The sequence below is a fragment of the Alexandromys fortis genome, unplaced genomic scaffold (genome assembly GCF_014885135.2).
Source record: "Alexandromys fortis isolate MF-2015 unplaced genomic scaffold, M_Fortis_MF-2015_v1.1 scaffold_76, whole genome shotgun sequence".
Classification (NCBI taxonomy): domain Eukaryota; kingdom Metazoa; phylum Chordata; class Mammalia; order Rodentia; family Cricetidae; genus Alexandromys; species Alexandromys fortis.
In genome coordinates, this window is record NW_026067997.1 from 3,337,639 (window position 1) to 3,361,897 (window position 24,259).

General features: G+C 37.9%; 1 protein-coding gene across 2 annotated transcripts in view; it reads left to right on the forward strand.

Annotated features, from left to right (window-relative positions):
* Positions 1-23,546, forward strand: part of Ipo11 (importin 11) — a 152,536-nt gene extending 128,990 nt beyond the window's left edge. For both annotated transcript variants that reach the window (XM_050160382.1, XM_050160383.1), the window contains one exon: positions 22,179-23,546. In XM_050160382.1, coding sequence (XP_050016339.1) covers positions 22,179-22,343 — 165 coding nt within the window. In that variant the 3' untranslated portion in view covers positions 22,344-23,546. The remainder of the gene's footprint in view (positions 1-22,178) is intronic.
* The last annotated feature ends 713 nt before the right edge of the window (positions 23,547-24,259 follow it).

Here is a 24,259-nt window from a genome sequence, read left to right on the forward strand (position 1 = left end):
TGTCTCTATCTCCATCCATCACCAGATGAAGGTTCTATGGTGATATGGAAGATATTCGTCAGTATTGCTATAGGATAGGGTCATTTCAGGTTCCCTATCCTCAGCTTCCCAAGGGACTAACTGGGGACATCGCCTTGGGCTCCTGGGAGCCACTCTAGGTTCAAGTCTCTTGCCAACACTTAGGTGTCTCCCTTAACTAAGATATGTGCTTAATTTTTAAAACTTTTGCGGTGCTGAGGATTAAACAAAAGGCTCCAGGCACATTAGGGCAGGACACCTCCACTGGATCTCATTCTCAGCCCTCTGCAGACTTTTGTCATAGATAGAATGAGAGTTCCTTTTAGGAAATTAATCTTTTAATGCAGTTTTCTTTGTTCTTTTCATTTTGAGGAAAACAGTTCTTGGAATATCAAGTGCAATTCAAGTATTTTATTTAAAAATCTAAGCTTCATCTTTACATATTATAGTTTAATAGTAATATGTAGGTTTCATGGCATTTTTTAGTGAGAGTTATGCTAATAGGTTAATATTTGAAGTTGCAATTTTTTTTTTTTTTTTTTTTTTTTTTTTGGTTTTTTGAGACAGGGTTTCTCTGTGGCTTTGGAGCCTGTCCTGGAACTAGCTCTGAAGTTGCAATTTTTATATGTGAAATGATTTATTGTGCAGTTGTAAGTTAAAGTTTTGAAACTCTAGTTTTGAATATATGTATGCTCTTTGGTATCCACTCTTAAATTATTATTTTTTTTTCTTCTTATTTTGAGACAGGGTCTCACTCTGCAGCCTGGGCTTGTCTGTAGTTCACTGTGTAGACCAGGCTGGTTTTGAATTCAAAGATCTATCTGCCTTTCCTTTTGGCAGAGCTGAGATTAAGAGCATGGACCACCACACCTAACCCGTCTTACTACTATCCTTTATTTTAAAATTTTAAGTTCTGTATATGTAGAGTATATAAGATTTGCATCAACTGTAAAATGACCAACTCAGGTACTTAGAATGTGCATCACCTCACACCCTTGGCTATTGTGCAGAAGATACTTAAAATCTGAACCCTTCAAAATGTCCATATTCTTTTCCTAATTTTTTGTTTTTTCTTTTTAAGATAGGGTCTCAATTAGCCTAAACAAGTCTTGAATTCTCTATGTATATCAAAGATGACTCTTAACCTTTCTGCCTCTACCTTCCAAGTGTTATAATTATTAGTGTCATGTGTCACCACTTTCAGCGCCTTCATAATTTTCAAATATATGCTACATTACAGATCAGATATCTCTCATCCAAAATGTTGGGCCAGAAAAAGGTTTCAGATTATTTTTTTTAATTTTGTAGTATTTATATTGACTTATAAATCTTACCTAACCCAAAATGAACAAAAATATTAAATTTTGGAGTATCTTGTGAATGTTCAGAATTTTTTAATTTAAGAATGCTTATCATATATTCACTACATTTTCCACATTAAACTTACTCCTCCTGTATGTCCAAACTTCATGTAGTCTGGCATCTTTTAGATATCCCTAAGAAAACATCATTAATGAAACATGCAGTTTATGCATATTGATGAGATAATTCTGAGGGTAAAAGTAAGATTTTACGTATCTGCTGCTTGCTGTAAGTGACGGTCTGGTTTAATATATATATATCCTTAATAGTTACATAACTTAACAATGGCAGTATAAGTAACTATACATTATTAAGCTGCACTGTTGGTGGGAGCAGTATAATGCAGAAGTGTCTACCAAGGCACCATTTATTTGACTTTAAAATAATGAGAGTTGTTCGTTTTTACTTTTACTCTTTGGGCTCTTTGCTCTTGGGGGCCCTCCACCCAGCTCCCAAATAAGTCACACACAGAGTCTTATTATTATTTATAAAAGCCCAGCCTTAGCGTGTCTTGTTTCTTACCAACTTTTCTTATTTTATCCCAACTACCTTTGCCTCTGGGCTTTTGCCTTTTCTTCTGTGTATCTTACTTTTACTCTTACTCCATGGCTGGCTGGGTGCTGGGTGGCTGGTCCTGACATCCTTTTCTCCTCCTCTTCTCTTGCTTCTCCTTCTCTTCTCCCAGATTTTTCCTCCTATTTATTTTTTCTGCCAGCCCTGACTGTTCTTTCTCCTGCCTCACTATTGGCTGTTCAGCTCTATTTTTAGACTATCAAGCATTTTATTTATGTATATATCTTTTTATCTATCTATTTATTTATTTGATTTTTCGGGACAGGGTTTCTCTGTATCTTTGGGGCCTGCCCTGGAATTAGCTCTTGTAGACCAGGCTGGCCTTGAACTCACAAAAATCCACCTGCCTCTGCCTCCTTAGTGCTGGGATTAAAGGTGTGTTCCACCACATTGACCATCAGGTATTTTAGACAGGCAAAGTAACACAGCTTCACAGAGTTAAACAAATGTAGCATAAACAAAAACAACCCATCTTTACATCATTAAACAAATGTTCCATAGCATAAACAAAAGCAATATACCTTAAAATAATATTCTACATTTCCCCCTTTTTGTCTAAATAAAATGAAAGGTTTTAATGTTAACATAGTAAAAGTATATACAACAAAAACAGTTATCAAATAATAATTAATTTACAATATTCAGTATATTTGCATTTAGCATATTCAGAGAAAATACTACATATCTTAGTGAATCCAAAGTTTTATATCTAAATTACTTTCTTTCATAATTAAAGAAAACTGCAAGTATAACTATCTAGTCTTAACTTCATCCAAGACCCCAGAAGGATGAATGGATGTGTGTGTGTGTGTGTGTGTGTGTGTGTGTGTATACCTAAGTAAACTGGAAGTGCATTGTAAGCATATTCCAAGACTCTAGAGAGACGTCTGATTGTCTGGACAGCTACCTAAAATTTCTCTGTAACGTTGGTGCATCCATCTTGAGCCTACAGGCCTCAAGTATCTGGCAGACTTTTCAGTGAAGCAGTAAAGTAGAAGGACTGTTCTGTTTTGTATTGGGAAAGTTTATCAGTCGCTTTCCTCTGTATATGGAAGAGTATCTTGCAGACTCTTCATTGAAGCAGGAATTTTGAAGAACTGTCCTCCCTTGTTTTAGCAAAGTTCAACAGTCTTTTTTTCTGTGTTCCCTGCCTGTCCAGTCTGCACAGCACATTGTCAGCAGTCAAAGGCAAAAGCAGTTTGTTTGCTCAGTGGCTAACCTTGCCATAATGAAAGCAAACTCCGTAAGGAATTTGTTCAGTGCCTATCATCTCTGAAGTAAATTGGTACTGCCAGGAGCAGATGTCTCATTGTCATGAAAAACCTTAGGTTAACAAAATGTTTAAATGCCATATTCTGTAGGTCCTTGACGTGTTTGAAGACTATTCATCTATCTAAATATATCTCTATATGATCTAGAGAACATGTCTTAACATATCTACAAGTTTGACTGTTATCAATGACTAACTACTAACCTATGTTTCTTAATTCTCCTAAATAGTTTGTAATAATAGCTTTCAAAAACTAGAATTTTACCTTACATTTTTAAATGAACTGCATAGGTATAATATCTTAAACAAGAGTAGAGACATAAATACAATATTTTGTAACAAAAATAACCTTAAATTGGTATTAATATATAAAAATCCCTTTTAAACAAAAGTAGAAACATATATACAGTATGTTGTAACAAAAATAACCTTAATTTGTATCAGTATACAAAAGTCCTTTAAACAAAAGTAGAAAGATATATGTAATGTAACCAAATTAAATTTGTATCAGTATACCAAAATATATGCCAATGTAAAAAATCTGAGATTAATAGTTGTCTTTTTATCCTATTTTCCTATACTTCCTAAATATAACAAACATCCATGACCCACCAAATAACAAAGCCCCCCACAACCCAGCTCATAAGAATGTGGCTCTAGACTTCTTGTTGAATGTGGGTGAAGTCATTTTTAGGTTCTCTGAGAAAATTTGAGCTAATGACCAAGTCCTGAGAAGACCAGCAGTAACCTTTGTTGATGGATATCATCTGTCAAGTTTCAGATGCTCTGCCTGGATCAAACCAGATATATCAACCTGAATGAATCCACAGCCTCTTATTTCCCATGGAAACAAAAGAAAAACCTCTTTTCCAAAGCATTTTTGATTTCCATTTGACAAATACATCTTTTGACTTTTTTTTTTTTTTTTAAAGTTAAGACATTGCTAAAATACGTAGTCTGGTTTATTTCAACCTATTTCAATCCCAAGTCTCTCAGCAGCTGTCCTTTGCTTTTCAGCAAAAAATTAAAAATCAATACAATATTATACAAGATCCAGACTCCCTGTGTATTTCTTATTGTTATGTGGCTTTTTTTTCTTGTACTCTTACTGTCTCTTAAGACTTTACTCTTATTTTTAATCTATTTCTTTCTTTCTATTACTATACCCATTTTCTTTCTTAAGCCTACACACATTGTAAAACACACTGGAACTCTTTTACTGTTTATTTTTTATCCTTCTTTGATTGTATGAGCAAACTTTAGACTGTTAAACTGGACCTGAGTCCTTCATTCTGCTCTACAGGCTGGCCCCGCCCACTCTTGAGGCTGGTTGTGAAAGCCAAGCCAAAGCTTGCGTGTTACCTGGAACTGACTGCATCCAACCCTCTAGAGCTCTAGACCACTGATGCTTGCCTGTGGCAGACATTTTTTTACTTAGTTTTTGTTTCTGTTTGGCATATAAAGTGCTGTTTAAGTTCTCTGCTGTACAGCAGGTTTTCTTGCTCGCTGTAGCACCTATCCTGGAACTAGCTCTTGTAGACCAAGCTGGCCTTGAACTTGTAGAGATCCAACTGCCTCACGAGTGCTAGAGAGATTAAAGGCATGCACCATTACTGCCTGGCTCTACAGCAGGTTTCTTAAAGGTGCCTTTTTTTTTTTTTTAAAGCTTTCCCAAGCTCTAGATAGAGATTTGAGTCCCATTTTGGTACACCAAAATGTTCTTAGTTTATTTTATTTTTTACTCTTTTTACACTTTTGGCTTTGGAGGGACCCACCACCCAGCTCCCAAATAAATCACTTGAAATCTTATAAAAGCCTGGCCTTAGCTTGGCTTGTTTCTAGCCAGCTTTCCTCAACTTTAATTATCCCTGTCTGCCTTTTGCCTCTGGGCTTTTACCTTTCTCTATTTATGCATCTCTTACATTCGCTATCACTCCGTGGCTGGCTATGTATGTATGATGTATTCCTCTCCTTACTCCCCTTCCCAGATTTTTCCTTCTATTTATTCTCCCTGCCTGCCAGCCCCACCTATCCTTTTTCCTGCCTTGCTTTGACTGTCCAACTCTTCATTAGACCATCATGTGTTTTAGACAGGCAAATAATCACAACTTCACAGAGTTAAACAAATGTAGCATTAGAAAGTAACACTCCTTAAAATAATTTTCAACAACAGATAGTAACATACCAGCTTTGCAACTAGAATCTAGATGGGGAAGTCAAGGCACAGAGAAGTTATCATTTGCTAAGTGTCATAGAGTCAGGTAAAGAACAAATTAAAGAGTAGCTTTTTTATTTTTCTTTTCTTTTTTTAAATATAGTGAGCAATAGGGTCTACTTTGATTCTTTTACATGTGTTTTTCCTGTTGTCCCAACACCATTTTTTTTTTTAAGAGATTGGCTTAGCTTTTGCTCCAGTGTTAGACACTATTAACCACGTGGCTGTAGTAGCTATGTGAGTTTTCTTTTTTTTCTTTTTTTTTTTTTTTTGGATTTGCTGTTCTATTGGTCTGCATGTCTTTTTTTATGCTAGTGAATGTTTTGTTTGTTTGCCGGGGACTTGATATGCAGTATAGAATGACCTTAACTCCTGATCTCTCTTTGCTTCAACCTTTCAAGTTGTGGGATTACAGGTGTGTGCCATCAAGCCAGCTTACGTGCTGTCTTTTCTGCCCTGCTGCCCTGTCCCCGTGACTATGTCATATAGTTTGAGATCAGATATTGGGATGTTTCCAGCATTACTCTTTCTACGTAGGCTTGCTTTGGCTGTTTGGTTTCTTTCTGTTTCTGTATGAGATTATAGGTACAAACTGTTCCTCTCAGCTTCATGTTAGATCTTGACCAAAACCCTGAACTCTGGCCTTTCTCGTCATTGTAGCTACTTTCTTTTCTTCTGGTAACTTTATTTTGTACTTTTATATGGAATCCTATGCTTTCAGTCACTTTTTTTTTTCTTTTACTCATTTAATGTTTTTACTTTTGGGAATAACCCTAGCTTTCTTCCCAGGTAATACCTACCAGATGTCTTGGTCGGGAGTTGTGTATATAAACTATTTTCTAAAAGTTCCCCTTCTTCATTTGGTGAGTAGTCAGGTTTGGAAACAACTAGAATAGGAGCTAAACTAAACCCCTTGACAGTTTTAAGACCTCCACCAACCCTTCCAACTTTCCTTCCCATACTGTGTCTCACACTGGCTAACCTGAATGACTTATCTTCACAGAGCAATGTAGTAGGACTTTTTCCTTGGGACCGTCAGCTCTCCAGTAATGACACAGAGACTTATTATTAATTATGAAAGTTTGACCCATAGCTTAGACTTGTTTCTAACTACCTCTTATATCTTAAATTAACCTGTCTTTTAATCTACATTCTTTTATGTGACTCAGTTACTTTACTCTGTACTGCCTATGCTGCTTCCTTGAGTCTCCTGAAGTCTCCCCACTTCTTCCCAGCATCCTCTGCCTGGAAATCATGCCTAGCTATTGACCATTCAGCATTTTATTAAATTAGGAAGAGTAACACATCTTCATGGTGTACAAAAAGATTATTCCATAACATGTCCTCCCTTTTGTCTAAATAGAAAGAAAAGCTTTTAAGTCTAACAAAGTAAAACTATATACAATAAAAGCAATTATTAGGGTTGCATTTAATAATTAATACAAAAAAATAATTAATAAAAGAGTTACATTTATAGTACCAGTCCATTTGTATTTGGCAAATTTGAAGAAAGTACTGTATTACCTTTCCTATCTTGAATTAGAAGTTTTGTCTGTCATCTTCTCTATAGTAGATTGGTGCTGCCAGAAGCAGACATTTCTCATTGTCATAAGAAGATCTGTGTTGTTAAAACATCTTAAGTGTCATAACTGTAGATCTCTGAAGTGTTTGAAAACCACCTGTTTAAAATATCTCTATTTGACCTTGACTACAAGTTTGATTGTTATAGGTTACTAACTACTAATGACTAACTACTAATCTGCATTTCTTAATTAACCTAATAGTTTGTAATAATAACTTTCAAGGACTAGGAATTTACATTACATTGTTAAATGAGCTGCATAGGTACAATACCTTAAACAAGAATAGAAACGAATATAGTATGTTCTAACAAAAATAACCTTAAATTTATATCAGTATACAAAAATACTTTAAACAAGTGTAGAAACATATACACTATAATAAAAATAGCCTTAAATTTGTATCAGCATGCAAAAATCCATAGGAACGTAAAATATTTAAGACTAGTAGTTGCTTTTTTAGTTTAAAAATAGATTCAATAATTTATCCTTTAATTCTGTCATTCATGAATCTAATCTTTGCTTAGTTTCCTCTCTGACCATGTCAATAACAACTTGTAACCAACCTTCCTAGATGATGACAAATATCCATAACCCACTGAATGACCAAAAATCTCCCATCCCACCTCTTCAGAATGTGGTTATCATGTTCTCTAGACTGCTTCCTGTTGTCTGGGGACGGTGGCATCTTGGCATCTTTTGGTGACTTTGAGAAAAGAAAGATAATGATCAAGTCTTGTCAAGAACGGTCTGTGAGGCTCAACCATCTCAGCCAGCAGCTTTGAAGCTGTTCTGGATGTAGAACTCTGAGGAAACTGCATCAGAGACACTCTGCGAGTCTGGACCAACTGGGCCATCTGTTTTCATTGGTGTCTGGTCTCCTTGCTATGAAAACACAAACTTTTACAAGTAGCATGCATATATCTGCATCACCATAGGTATGGAATGTGTGGTGTGCACAAGTCACCTAAAGATGATTTTTATTCTATATGCAGGTAAGAGGCATCTATCAATTTTATGAGTTTGTACTGCAGAACCAAACTGTAATATAAATCTCTGTCCATGCCTTATGATAGGATGACATGTTATAATAAGTTATAAGGACTCTGTAGCCAAAAGATATATCATGTCTTATCTCATCTTGGTGCTGTTCCCACATAGAGGGATCAGCTTACAGGTCACCTGTCCTGTAGTTGTTTTTACCTTCCTCCCCCATGTCTGAAGCAAGATACTCAAGAGTATCAAATCTGATCTCTATTAATCTGGAAGGAATCTACAGCCTTTTGTTTCCTGGGGAAATAAAAGCCTAACCTCTTCCCCAACATAATACATTTTTTTACTTCAATTTTAAAGTTAAAGTATTTTTAAAGAATATAGGTTGGTTTAATTCAGCATTCCCTTCCACAATCCAGTGTCTCTCAGCAGCTGTTGTCTATTCATTAGCATTCAAAAAATTAAAAATTAACAAAGCACCATATAAGGTCCAAGTCCCTGAGTTAAAATATTTTTATCCTTATGTGACTTATTCTGTTTTTTCTTCTCTCTTTGAAAGCTTTATTGTTTTAAACTATTTTTTTTATTGCTGTATATACCTTTTCTTTTTACTTACACCTACATACATTGTTAAATACACTGTAACTGTTTAGAGGTTGTTTTCCATCTGAACCTGCCTTACTGTGTATCTCTAATTTTTTTCTGTCTTCATGAGCAAAACCTTAAACCACCACACAGCAGGCAGTGGCCAGGAGAGGCATCTCTGCAAAATGCATGAAGGACTGCAGATTTAGGAAGCCCCGTTTGGCTCCATTTTTGTGTGTTTGGAACCTTTTTTAAGCTTTCTAAGGTCTTACATGGATGCCATTTATATTATATTAGATGCCATTTGTAGTCAGACCTTTTCTTCGGCATTGTCAGTTCACCAATAATGGCAGGGATACTTATTGTTAATTTTGAAAGTTTGGCTGATAGCTTAGGCTTTTTTCTAACTACTTCTTATAACTTAAATTAACCCATATTTTTTAATCTACATTCTTTTGCATAGCTCAGTAACCTAGTCAGTACTGTCCATGATGCTTCTTCCTGTCTTCTCTTTTCTCTGCCCTTCCTCCCAGCATCCTCTGTGCCTGGAAATCCTGCCTAGCTAGTGACCATTGAACTTTTTGTTAAATTAGTCAGAGTGACAGACACATCTTTACAGTGTACAAAAAGATTGTTCCACAACAGAGTTACTCTGGACCTTCCACCTGGAGTGGCCCTTTATTTACTTTCTCTTCCTTCAGCATTCTCATTTGCATCTTCATTCCTGTGGAAGTCCATCTGCAGACCCTTCCACTACCATCAACATCATTTTCTTTTAGCACACTGTTAACCACCCAGTTCTCTTGGTTTTTATGAGGATTCATTCTGGTGTTAAAACTGTGGGTTTTGACAAATGTATAATGACATATGTCTTAGTTACTATCCCATTGCTATACAGAGACACCATGACCAAGGAAGCATTTAATTGGGGATTTGCTTACAGTTCCAGAGTGGTTAATTTGTTATCATCATGGTAGGAAGCACTGTGGCAGGCAGGCGTGGTGCTGGAGCAGTAGCTGAGATCTCACATCTGATCTGTAAGTTGCAGGTGGGTGGGTGGGGCACAAAGAGGGAGAGAGACAGACTGACTAGGTCTGGTGTGGGCTTTAGAAACCTCAAAGCCAATCCCCAGTGACACACCTACCCCAACAAGGACACACCTCCTAATCCTCCCTAAACAATTAGTTCTACTGATTGGGAACTAAGCATTCAAACTGGGAACCCTTGGGGGCCATTCACATACCAAGCATATTTTCCAGCCATTCTTCTCTCTCTCTCTCTCTTCCTTCTCTTCTCTCTTTTTACTGTCTACATAGTTTTTGCTTTTCTAGACTGTTATACTTAGACAACATGGAATTACAAAGATTTTTACCATCAGAAAGTTAAAGCCGGTCATGAGATTCTGGTGCAGATAAAGGGTATTGGCCCTTGTTTGCTGCCATACTGCTTGGTGTGGAAGGCAGCTGGGTCTGCTGCTACTCCAGTCCGCTGGATCTCCTCCTTGACTGCTCTGGGGAGGTATCAATCACTAAAGTTACTGGCGATTAGAAGTTGAGAGATGTTTCTCTCTGCTCTTAGATGTTCTATAGAGCCTAACAGGATTAATTTGTCCAGCTACTTGGGCCACATGATCAGGACAAAAATAGACAATCTTCTTTTTCTAGCTCCTATAATCTTGGAAAATTAAGTCTCAGTAACAACTCCTCCTAATTTTTGAAACAAACTCTCATGACACCCCAATTGATGTTCAGTCTCAGCTTCCCAATTGCTGGGATACCAAGCATGTGCCACCATGCCTAACCAAGTCCCTTATTCTACTCTATAGAATATAGCTATATAGAGCTATCTCTTAGCATCTAGCTCTGCATCCCTCGTTGAACTCTGGTAGATGTAGCAGGTTTCTCCAGTGCTATTCAACGTGCATGACATATAGCAGGGGGGTGGGGGTGGATATTCCTGAGTGTATGAATGAGTGGGTCTCTGTTTCTTTTGTCTTTTTTTTTTAATTGTTTTTATTGAGCTATATATTTTTTCTGCTCCCCTTCTACTCTATCCCATGATCCCCATGCTCCCAATTTACTCTGAAGATCTTGTCTTTTTCTACTTTCCATATAGATTAGATCCATGTATGTCTCTCTTAGGGTCCTCTTTGTTGTCTAGGTTCTCTGGGATTGTGAGTTGTAGGCTGTTTTGTGTGTGTGTGTGTGTTTTATGTCTAAAAGCCACTTACGAGTAAGTACATGTTGTCTTTCTGGGTTACCTCACTCAATATGATGTTTTCTCGATCCATCCATTTGCCCGCAGATTTCAAGATGTCATTGTTTTCATCCCCGCTGTGTAGTATTCCATTGTGTAAATGTACCACATATTCCTTATCCATTTTTTGTTTGAGAGGCATTTAGATTGTTTCCAGGTTCTTGCTATGACAAATAATGCTGCTATGAACATAGTTGAGCACATGTTCTTGTGGTATGAGTGAACATCTTTTGGGTATATACCCAAAAGTGCTGTCGCTGTATCTTAAGGTAGGTTGTTTCCTAATTTTCTGAGAAATCACCATATTGTTATTCAAAGCGGCTGTACCAGTTTGCACGTCCACCAGCAATGCAGAAGTGTTTTCTTTACCTCACAACCTCTCCAGCATAAGCTGTCATCAGTGTTTTTGATCTTGGCCATTCTTACAGGTGTAAGATGGATTGATTTGCATTTCTCTGATGACTAAGGATGTTGAGCATTTCCTTAGTGTTTTTCAACCATTTTAGATTCCTCTGTTGAGAGTTCTCTGCTTAGGTCTGTACTCCATTTTTTTTATTGGATTATTTGTACTTTCGATGTCCAGTTTCTTGAGTTCTTTGTATATTTTGGAGGTCAGCCCTCTGTCTGATGTGGGGTTGGTGAAGGTCTTTTCCCAATCTGTAGGCTGTCGTTTTTGTCTTGTTGACCGTGTCCTTTGCTTTACATAAGTTTCTCAGTTTCAAGAGGTCCCATTTATTAATTGTTTCTCTCAGTGTCTGTTCTACTGGAGTTATATTTAGGAAGTGGTTTCCTGTGCCAGTGAATTCAAGTGTACTTCCCACTTTCTCTTCTATGAGGTTCAGTGTGGTTGGTTTTATGTTGAGGCCTTTGATCCATTTGAACTTGAGTTTTGTGCGTGGCGATAGATATAGATCTATTTTCATTCTTCTACATGTTGATATCCAGTTATACTGGCACCATTCGTTGAATATACTTTCTTTAAGTCTCCTGATTTTAACAAATAATTAATATGGAATCATTTTGAGTAGGTAGTACCTTCTGGAACTGTCAACAATTCTTGTGCGTCTGTAAAGCTTTTATTTCAGCCTATGTTGATGTATTTAACTATTACTTTGCTTGCATTTATAGGGATATTAATTTTCACTTCAACAGTGTAGAGAATACTTTTGTACTTAAAATCTGTTTCCATATTTTATTTTTAATATTTTACTCTATTTTTTAACTTTTATTTATTAGCATTGGTGTTTTGCCTTCATGTGTATCCTTGTGAAGGTGTTAGATCCCCTGGAACAGGTTACAGATTTCTATGAGCTGACATGTAGGTACTGGGAATTGAACCTAGGTCTTCTGGAAGAGCAGCCAGTGTAATTACTGAGCCGTCTCTCTAGTCACCTACTTCCATATTTTCCATCATTTCCTCAATATTTACTAACATCAACATGATTCCTTGTTTTGAGAAATTTTAAAGATTTTATTTTATCTATATGTGTATTTGTGTAAGTGTATGCCACATGTTTGTATTGCCTACATAGGTCAGGATCCTCTGCAACTACAGTTAAGGATGGTTGTTATCATTTGATGTGGGTGATAGGAACTGAACTTGCATTCTCTAAAAGCAGGAGGTGCTAAACCATCTCTCCAGCCCCAGCAACATAATTCTTAAATTTTAATATTAAGTTACTGTTTAGAAAATAGCACAGATTACTGTTTCTTATTCTGCAATAGTTACTGTTATTTTCATACATCTGTATACTTACATATGTACATATCATTACTTATGTGTTGTCACATGTAATTATGATCACCTGCCACCAAATCAGATCTCTTAAGGCTCAATTATTAAAAGTCTGAGTCCTTCAGAATACATAAACATGTTTTTTAAAAAAATCTAAATCCTCACACTCTGCAATTCTGTGCTTGCTCTTAGCCAAGCAGCACGCAACGACCTGCTGTAGTTGTGTACCTGCTTCTCTTGACCTGTGCTCAGTGGCAGTCAAGTGCGCCTTCCAGTTGCAGCACTTTTCTTCTGTAGTAATCCCACGACTGCATCTTCAGACAGTCAGCGTATGCAACAAAACATTCATCCTTATAAGTAGTGTTCCTCTGCTGCAGTGTATTCTTTCCACAGTCTGTCTGCTGGCTGGCGTATTTGATCAGCACTGTAATACTGCATTAAAAAGCCTCTCCCTAGTATTAGCTTATCAACAAGCTGATTTTTTTTTAAAGTTTTTCTTGTTTTTTTTTTTTTTTTTCCCCTCTTAAAATTTGCCAACTCTGGCCAGTCAGAGTCAGGTGGATCTCTGAGTTCAAGGCCAGCCTGGTCTACAGAGTGAGTTCCAGGACAACTAGAACTACACTGAAAAACAAACAAACAAAAAGGCCAACTATTACATTGTATCTAGATGATACTAAAATGTACAAAGTGCCCTTTGAGACTGTATAACTTCATCTAAGACCAACTTTATAAAAAATAGAAAATACCTCACAGTTGTGGGCTTAACGTTGCTTTCCTTACAAACAAGACCCCTTCTGATGGTGGTGCATCATTGAAGCAGGAAGCCTGGAAGTTCCAGGCCAGTCTTGACTACACAGTAAGATGCCTACTCAGCCAAAGGTCCTGTGAGAGAACAGTTGTCCAGCATGAGCTGGGTTTAATGCCTCACAGTGCACTCACTTATTAAACCAACACTGATTTGTAACTCAAATTCTAGAAAAACTCTTGGAATAGGCAGTTCATCCTTTAAAAACTGCAGAGTTGTCAGTGACATTAAAACAGGATAGAAAGTAATGAAGTAATCCAACTGAGATATAAGAAAGACACAAACTGATAACCAGGCACCCTCCTGAGATAGCAAGTTTTCCTTAGATGGAGCTAAAATGTTAATCAAAAAATAGTTTGAGATTGTAGCGGTCAAGATCCCCACAGCAGGCTACATTAGGGCAATCATAGATACTGGGAAGGAAAAGGCTATTGAGCTTGGCTTTGGAGTTTAATAGAGCAGTGGCTTCTAACATGTTTTTATTTTATTTTCTCTATTTTAGCTGAAACTTAAAACGGATGGCCTGCTGATATCAGTATTGTTCTTGATTATTGCAGGCAGTCTTACTGTTACCTTCTTATTTAGTTGAATTCTTACTAAAAACCTTAATCAGTGAGATCAGATACTGCTGTTTGCTTGGGTGGCAGTGTTGTACTAACTGGATGTAATAAAACACCCAGAGCTGTGGGTGAAGAATTGGCCCCCACATGGGGAAAGTCTCTTTTCACTAAACACAGATAACACATCTGGGAAAACTAGGCCACCTCCATCATAGCCTTTTTTTTGTCTTCATTTCTGACTTTCCCATCTACCACCTTTCTCCTGGCTTCTACTGGAGGAAAAAGTTAATATCCTGTTCAAAGTTTTGCTCTCAGTATGGGAACTGTTATCTTAAAGAGATTTTGAAAATATAAGTGACCTATATTATTAACTTAAAACCATAAATAAAATGATTACAGATATGAAATACTATTTCCCCAAGGAAACTTTTATTAATGTGGTATGCACCTTCCCAATATTTTATTTGCACATATAATTATATGATCTTTTGTATTTTGTAGGTTAGAAATGTTACAATATATTAACATATACTTAAATATAATAAAATATTACATATTAATATATGTTTATATTTTATATATAATCATATTTCTCCGTATTTCATAAGTTAGAAATATTTCATATTAACATGTTTATATAAATATATTAATTTATATATTATATATAACATTGTGTTTCTCTTTATTTATATATTCTGTTAAGTGTTTGTTGGGTATAAATATACAGATATCTTTCCTTGAATATCAATTTGGATTTGCATCATTTCTTTTAGTGCTTGCACATAGTGAAATTCTATTGAATAAATTTCCATCTCACCCCCATACCCAGAGTATTGAATTCAGGGCCTTATTATATCTATTAGGCAGTTACTCTGCCACTGAATTACATTCTTGTTCCCTCATGCTTCTTGAGCAGTTATTCTTTAGACAGTTTCTGCAAAAGCTTGAAGACCTGAGTTCTATTCCAAGCACTCACGTAAAAAGCCAGACATGGTAAACCTAGTTGTAGGGAAATTCCTTAGGGCTTGCTAGTCAACCTGTGAGCTCCAGGACCAGCCAGGTTAGCCTAAATTTTTTTTGTCTTTTTTCTTTCAGCATCATTTGAATGCAAGAGAGTAGTTGACATTAGTAACCATGGTGATTCAGACTTGGGTGTTTGGCATGCATTATTCTTGAAAGGACAGCCTGTCACCTTAAGGAAAACAATGAATAGTATATATTGCTTACTGCTAAATTTGAGCAATCAAGCAAAATTAGAATTTTGGAAATCATATATATTTTATCCCCCTGAGTTTGATAGCTCCCTATTTATTTTTCACATGTACCTAACAGTGATATTAAGTTTAGAATATTTTGGTAAGGAAATATTTTTAGCATTTACATAATCCAGTAGACCTGTATTTTGTAAATGACTAGTATTAAATTCATTGCTTAAAAAATCATTCAAGGGTAAAAGATTTATTCAACTGGCAAGTAACCAATAGATTTTAAAGTAACAGAAAATAAAAAGTTCATAGTATGGTTTGAGATTTCTTGTTGTTAACTGGCCTTTAAGAAAATACTACTTGTGAGTTTTATAGTATTTTTAAAAATACACCTGTAATGATCTAAAGTGCTTTTAAACGTTCATTCTTTCAGTTACATATTCAAGAAGGATTGGTAGTTTGTTTTTGTTTCCATTAATTTAACCCAGATTGGTAGGACAAGAGATTGAATGCAAAAATAGATGTGAAGATTAATTTTTTTCCTATTGGAATGAACACTGCAGGGATTTGTTAACAGCTAAAATAATTCTCCTTGAGTCTGTAATCCTTTAATAGCTATAGATGCATGTCTTAAATGATTTTGACTTTGATAAACAAAATTACATTATGTTCAGAAAATTAGAATGCAGGCTGTTAGAATTTCTTTAAATAACCAGGATTCTTGCCAGGCCTGTGGTGCAGGTCTATAAGCCAGCAGCAGACTTAAGGCAGGAACTGTGTGAGCCCAGCCCAGCCTGGGCTGCATGTAAGTTAAATCCTGTCTCAAAAACAAAAAGAATCTTAACTTTTGTGTGTTTTAAATTAGTCCTAAAACTCAGCTGCTGGGGAAAGGTGGCTTGTGGGGCTATGAGAATGACTCAGTAAGCAAATCATTTACATTGCAAGCACTGGGACCCAAGTTTATCCCCAGAACCCATGTGAAAATGCTGGGCATTGTGCCATCCTTTCAATCCCAGTGCTGGGAAGACTGGCAGGAGGGTCTGGGGCTTAAGGACAAGCTAGTCCAGCATAACTGGTGAGCTCCTGACCAATGAGAGCCCTGTCTCAAAGGTGAACAGTGTTCCTGAGGCTGACACTTAAGGTTGTCCTCCAGCCTCCACATGCACATTCCACATGACTACCTGCACTTTTTAAGCAGCTTCTCTCTAGTGGTCAAACTCAGGGCTTCCTGCTTTCAAGGCATTCACTTTACCAAGTGAACTGACTTCCCAGTTCCAAAAAAGAGGATTAAGTTTCCTCCTACCCTGCTTTCTTTCTTCCTTCTTCTAATAGAGTCTCTTGGAGCCGAGGCTGACCTTGAATCTGCAAGTGTAGCCAAGGATAACTGAAATAATGAACTCCTGTGTCTGTGTTCTGGCTGCTAGGATTGCATGGATATGAACCATGCCCAATTTTGTGTGATGCTGATTGGATACAGAGTGTCATGCATGCTGTGCAAGCTACATCCCCAGCCCTTTAAAAAACAAAAACAAAAACAAAAAACAGGGAGGGTATTGTCTAGTCTAGACTGGCCCAAATTTGCTGTGTGTCCAAGAATGACCTTGAATGATCCTCCTCCCTCCATTTCCCATGTCCTAGGTTTATGTGTAACCCACCACACTCGGCTGTTTACTTTTATTTTTCTTCCTTTCATTATTTAGAGAGTACTTTATTAGTTTCTGTAATCAGAGCAGGAAAAGATTCGCAAGAAAATATTCAAGATTGTATTAGCCAATGTATACTCTAGAGTAGGAGAGGGCTTCCTGGCATTTTCCAACTCCAGGATCTCACCCCATCACTCACCATTCTCTTATTGACAGACTTGTTTCTTCCAATGCATAGCCGTGCCATGGCTTATGTCAGCAGATGGTCAGAAAGGAAAATTTTCACTCCTCCAATTTCCCTGTCACATTCTGCAGTTTTGTAAACTAATGTTTTATTATTTGGAGAAGCACTTGCCTGGCAAGCACACACACAGTTCTGAGTTCAATTCTGAGACCTCCATTGTAAAAGCACTGACTGGCTAATCTTTCTTTCATCCTTATTCAGCAGTTCCTATTCATAGCACCTGGTACCTCTCAGTTCTTTGCCTAATTGCTTGCCTTGTAAAATATATTGATCAAGAGACTTGAGAGTCTCATGTGATTTGCTAAATGATATCATTTCGTGGAGCCATTGGAGTAATAAGGAGCTGTAGGGAGCTGTGTTGCCTGTGAATGGTTCTTGTAATGTTCAAGTTTCTTCATCCCCTTAATAAGCTTATGACAGGCACCAATGGTATTCTGATGGGCGGGTTGGTGTGCACCTTCACTTACATATAACACTTGGGAGTGTGAAGCAAGAAGATCTTACTTTAGAGGCCTGCTTGGTCTATACAGTGAGACTCTGGATCAGAAACAGGGTCAAGGACAATCTGAGAACTCAGCATTTCGAAGGTAACATACAGGCTACAGATAGAAATCTAACTTTCCTTCAGTGTTTCTCTTCCAGTTGATTGCACTGCCTGGTATCCCTGTGTAGTAGGATCAGTGAACTGTGGTGCATCTTTGGTTTTATGCTCTATTTTCTTACAGAATTGACAAACATGGTGCTAGTTATATTTCTGAGGAATGATAGGATCAAAGCTATTGCCAAATAGTCATGCTTAAATACCTAACAGATTTGTTTTCTAATTCAATAACATCAATCCATATAACACATCTTTGAATATTCCATTTTATTACATAGTCATTCTGCTTAAATGGTAAACTGGCAATAGATAATATCTTCCATTATTAATTAGGTTTGTAAGTTAATTTGCTACAACACTATGAAAGAATGGTAAATGGAAACTAAATGATTTATTTACTCTTGATTATTTAATCTAGAGAGGTGCTATTCCATCTAACTTTGTTGCTGGAAATTGCTGCTAAAACTGGGTGATAGTAAACATGTTTTATGTTGAAACAGGAGGAACACAGCCAGCCTGGGCTACAGAATGAAACTGTCTCATAAAAACAAAAATACCTTTGCTAAACATAAGGGGACATCTTAAAAGGTAGCATTTTTTTATGAGATCCTAAAATATTTCCATATTTCTAACATATTTTTTGGTGTGACATTTACCCCACGTTCTTACCTGTCCTTGTGATGAAATCTCTTCACTCCCACAGCTCTCTCAGTGAACTGATGCTCAGGCCGCGATCGGCTGTGGCGCATGTGCGTAGCTGAACCCCGAAGATCACATGGGTGTGGTGATAGAGCTGGATAAACTGTATACAAAAAAAAATCACACTCCATTCAGGAAAAATGTCAGTATTCGTGAAATATTACAAAAATAAAGCTTGAAGAAAACCTTTAGTTTCTCAAAGTAGTAGTAATAGGTTATATTGTCTGGCAGCAATGAGATTAAAGGCTGAGAAAATGTTTATCATGTCACATAAAGTTTTCAAGCCTTTTTTTAAAGGACAACTTGCACCTTTGAGCCAGGTGACATAAAGCAATGAGACATGAAAGCATGTCGACATAGCTCAATTACTCATAGCCTCTAGTCATTTATTATCAAATGAGAAAGAATGAAAATAAATGAGTTCAAATCTTCAAAATATGAAAAAAGGTTCATGACTGTACTTAGCAGGAAGAACTGTAGGTCAATGACTGTGCTTAGCAAAAAGAACTGTAGGTCAATCTGTGCAGTATATTTCTCCAGCAACAGGTATAGAATTTGCTAATTAACTTTAGAAAGGTATTTTCTTCAAGAACTCACCACCTGATAAACAGAGTAGGCATTCTGACTTTGTCACACCCAGAGGACTCCGTGTCCTACCACAAAGCATCCATGTTCATTGCTGGTCTATTTACAATAGTCAGGAAATGGAAATAGTCTAGATGACTGACTGTTAGTGAATAATAACAAAAATGTGGCATACATATGCAATGGGACTCTAGGCCATAAAATGAAATTCACAAGAAAATGAATGGAACTGGAAATTATTCTGTTAGGTAAGGTAAATAGGAATCAGAAAGACAAATATCATGTTCTCCTGTGTGAATCCTAGCTTTTTAAATTTTTAATTGTTACTGTATGTGTATGTATAATGTGCATGTGCAGTGTTCACACGCACTCTTGGAAGTTGGCTCTCTCCTCCCACCTTTATGTGGGTTCCAGGAGTCAAACTCAAGTTGCCAGACTTGCATAGCAAGTGCGTCTGTACACTGAGTCATCTCATTAGCCCTGATCTGGCTTTTGATGTGGCGTGTGGGTGATTGGGTATAAATCATGAAACGAGAAGGGGAAGCACCGGAGAGGGGGAAGAGGTGTTGAAAAAGGACATGGCAGAGTCAGAAAAGGGCTGAAAGGTGGTCAGATGGTAAGGGTAGCAAGCATGGTGATAGGAGAGAAAAATCAACAAAAATTATATATCAAAATGGTTTAATAAAACCTGTCACTCTGTGTGTTTAAAACATCAGATATCTTCATTTGCATGAAGATAATAGTTAAGTTCTTTGAAATGCTCTCAGTGACTTTAAGGTCTCATACTTCTCATGACTGCAGGCTCTCTTACAACTACTGTTCACTAGTTGGGGAGACTTTTATGACTGCAGGCCCTATTACAATTGGGGAGTCTTGAGCATAACTTTTAGCTCAGCTGCTTTTGCTCAGAACTGTCAGTTTTATTATGAATAATGCATTATATTTCTGTAAAGTCAATATACTCTATCCCAATAGGTTTTTGTAATTAAAATAATGTTGATCATTGCCATATGTTACTTAAGAAAGCAAATATTTAAAGAATGTTTTTAGGTTTATTTATTTATGTGTAGAGTGTTTTGCCTGCATGTATGCATATGTACCACAGGCATGCCTAATGGAGCTAGAATTTCAGATTAAGGTGAGCAGCCATGTTGCAGAAGAACCAAACCTGGATCTTCTGCAAGAGCAGCAAGTGCTCTTAACTGCTGAGCCATCTCTCCAGCCCCCAAATTGCAAATGTTTTCTGTAGCTGGCTTTCTTTGGACTGCCAACCAACTCCCGAATCATGTCACAGAGACTTATTATTAGTTATGAATGCTTGGTCTTGTCTTATACTTGTCCCACTAGCTCTTCTAATTTAATTTAATATGTTTCTCTTAATCTATATCTTGCCTCAGGGAGTTTTACCTTTCTTTCATTCTGTATGTCTACTTTTCCTCCATTTCTGGCTGGCTGGCCGTCCAGGGCATCTCCTTCTCTTTCTCTCTCACCTGTTCCTCTCCAACTTAGATTCCTCCTCCTCTTTATTCTCTCTGCTCACCAGCCCTGCCCATCCTCTACTGCTTTGTATTAGACCATTCAGATACATTAGGCAGGCAAGGTGAAACAGCAACACACCTTTACATAATTAAACAAATGTACCACATCTTTGCATAGTTAAAGTAATATTCCACAGCAGTTTTCAGATGCTCACCTTTGGCTTCTGTGCCTGCTGTAGAATGACGTGTTCAGCTCAGGAATGAGGCCTTGGTGTCCTCACTATTCCTCTCCTATCTCTCTTGCAGGGAAATGAGTATGGACATCTTTCTTATCTTAGATTTGTTATACACTCAGCTTTGGCAATATGTGGGGCCTGATTTAAATTTTGTGGCACCTATATCTTTTACCTCAGTCATATTTTATCATCTGTTTATACAACTCAAACAGCTGGAATTCAGCTACACTGGGCAAAGACATTCATGCACTCTGAAAGTCATGCAGATGTTCAGGATCACTAATGCTGGAATAAATGCTCAGTTTATACTAATACTGTATTGTTTTGTTATTACAGTTATAAGTCATTTAAATAATATCAGTGCCAGCAGTGTTAGTACTAAAAACTGTTTTTTTTATATTGGTACAAATCGTAGGAAAAACAAACTGGTTGTATATATCAGGAGTCAAGATTTTAATGCCTTTGTGATTCTTCTAAAAATGGATGGGATGGGTATCCTAAGAAAACAAGGTGAAGTTCTGAGCATAGTGGCACAAGCCTACAATATCAGTGTTTGGAGGTAGGCACAGGAATTCAAGGCCAGCTTCAGCTACATTACTTAGTCTGAGGCTAGCCTTGACTGCCTGAGACCTGTTTTAAACAAAAGAAGCTGAAGTATAAAAATAGGTTACTTACACAGTACACAAAACAGTGTTTGTGGTGGAGTATTCAGCAAGGTTATAGATAAAACTGTTGATACTGTGATTGTGTTTACATGTGTATAATAGGTTAAAAAAACAAGTGGCATCAGTTTAGAAATCTCTGCATGTGTTCAGAAAGAATTTTGTGATACTATAAAGTGAAGAAGAGGCCGGGCGGTGGTGGCGCACGCCTTTAATCCCAGCACTCGGGAGGCAGAGGCAGGTGGATCTCTGTGAGTTCGAGACCAGCCTGGTCTACAAAGGCAGTTCCAGGACAGGCTCCAAAGCCACAGAGAAACCCTGTCTCGAAAAACCAAAAAAAAAAAAAAAAAAAAAATAAAGTGAAGAAGAGTGCTAATGTGCAACTTATGTGTGCACGTGTCTATGAACTTACAGGCATAGCAGATGCTAATCACATGCTTAATTCTTTTCTTTACTGTAGTGGAGCTGGGGAGGAACAAATGTTGATCTCCTCCCAACCTAAAAACACAGGCACAGATTAAATGGTGTTGTTTTATAAACTTGGGCAAATAGCATCTCCTTACTTCCTGAGGGCATGTCCAAACTGTTGCACTCTAATCTCTGATTGTCCTAAGGTGATAAAGCAAAACCCACTGCTGGGTTCTCTTCCTTGTAGGATGCTTTTTACTAGAGTCCAGCACTGTAGGTAGATGAGTTCTCCGTTCTTGAGGACTGGCACATCAGAGCAACTTACACTCGGAGGACCCCAGAACCCTGTCTGCAGGGGGCTTTTAGAAGGCAGCAGTTCTGCTGCCGTGGAGAGGTTACAAGACCACAGCGAGGCACGTGTAGGGTGTTTGTCTTTCTGACACTGTCTGCTTCTCTGCCCCACAGCTGGCCCTGAAGGACCCTGTGCACACAGTGTCGCTGCAGCAGTTCATCTATGAGAAGCTCAAGGCCCAGCAGGAGATCCTGGGGGAGCAAGGCTTCCAGTCCCTTATGGAAACAGTGGACACAGAGATTGTCACTCAGCTGCAGGAGTTTTTGCAAGGATTCTAAGAGCACGCGAGCCATGTGGCCACCATCCCCTTCTGAAATAAGCTGATTAGCCCAACCTGCCATCTGTATGCGAGAGCCTGCTGAGATGAAGTCATTTGTGTAGGAATATAAAGAAACCAAGACCATAGATTTTTACTATAAAATATAAAGAGTAAGTGTAAATCCCAAATATTAAAGTCAGAAAGCTATTCCTCAAAAGAATTTAATTTTATATTTATGAGGGGCCCTGTGTTTACTAGAGGTGCATTTATTGACAGTAGTTGCATTGCTTCCTGTTAGGAGAAGAAACTCGTTGATTACCTTTTAATCATGAGCTCTTAACACTTGAGAAGATGAAGGTGGATGTTCTAGATGTTTTTTCTGCAACCCAAATTAGTTGAATTTGGTTGCCTTATCCTGTTTTTTTTTTTTTTTTAAACTAATGAAACAAGTTTGAAAACTGAGAATGCTGTGCAACAAATGAGACAGTTAAATTTGTGCACCAGGGAATCAAGATACCCACTACCCAGAGTATCTTACAAGGGAGCTGTTTTCATCTGGGGGAGAAATCAGATGGTTTTACTTTCATTCTCGTAATCCGATACAGGAATTGGTAAAGGCACTTGTAACTTTACTTTTAGTGCATACATGGAAGGCCCACTGAAGTGACCCTGTTGTACTATAGTGCCAAGTGGGAGACCTCTGGTCATGCTCTGGCCCTGTTCCTTTGCCACATGTGAAGGCCAGTAGCCCTGTGAGCACCAAGAACCAGACAATCCCAAGTCCCCTTTCTGCTGTGACAGTTATGCTTGACTGTGACAGGCTGCTCAGTATTTATCCATCTCAGGTTCCTCAGTGCAGGGGTGTGTCAGCACCTCTGTGCCATGGGTGCGCCTCAGAGGACCCAGCAGCAATCCCCAGGGTACTAGCACTGACATCATAGTCTTCCTTCCTGTCCCTGTTACACTAAATGTGTAAGGGAGAGAATTGACGCCTTACTTTGCGTTACTTGCCATTGTGAGGAAACTTTAGAGCATCTTTTAAGAAATACTCAAGAGCAAGATTGGAAATGTTGTATCTTTCTATAGAGATTTGGGTACAGTATGTAACTGTGGGAGAACCACTACCCTTTGTAAGCTATGGAACCCATAATGTCTACGGATATATGATGTTTTCAGCAAAGAAAGAAAATATGGTCCAATTAAATTTTCCAAAGATACCTCATCTTTGACTTATTTGTCTGTTTTTCTTGCCTCCACAACAAAAATATAAAACAGTTCATTAAAACTTCCCAGTAGATTATAAAGAAGGTTCCTCTTACACTATGGTTCTAGTCTTCCACCCAAAGATGGTACCAGTACTGCAGGTTTCAAATCTTCATCGAAAGACCAAGCGGTCCTTGGCAGTGATGTTTCTTTGCCATCATTTCTGTGCTACAAGATGGACATGAGAATATCTTTCTTTTGCTTAATTATTTTCATTTGAAGCACTCCCAACCACGTCACCAGAAATCCCTAACACCCCAGCCCCAGCCCCAGCTGTAGGAAGCGACTGCCTTCTCGTTCTGGACGGAGTGTGTTACAGCACACAGAAAAGGCCGAGCAACTGCTTCGCAAGGCAGCTTAATTTCAAAGCTTCCCAAGGAGAAGGATGTGGTTCACTTTTAAAATTGTGGATCATCCAAACTGGCTAGGCTCCCACAAAGCCAGAACATGAAGTAGGATCAAAACCCAGTGGCATTGTCCTTGGCTTCTCAGCAGCCCTCATTGTCCGCCATATTCAGAGAGTCCGGTTTTATCCCATGGTTTTTCAGTCGTAGTCCAGCTGGCCTTGGTGAGCTCACAATAGATCAGCCCCACTGTCTCCGTGGGTGGGTGCACCCCTCGTGGTCCTGACTTCTTTGCTCATATTTTCCCTCCTTCTGCTCCTCCTTGGGA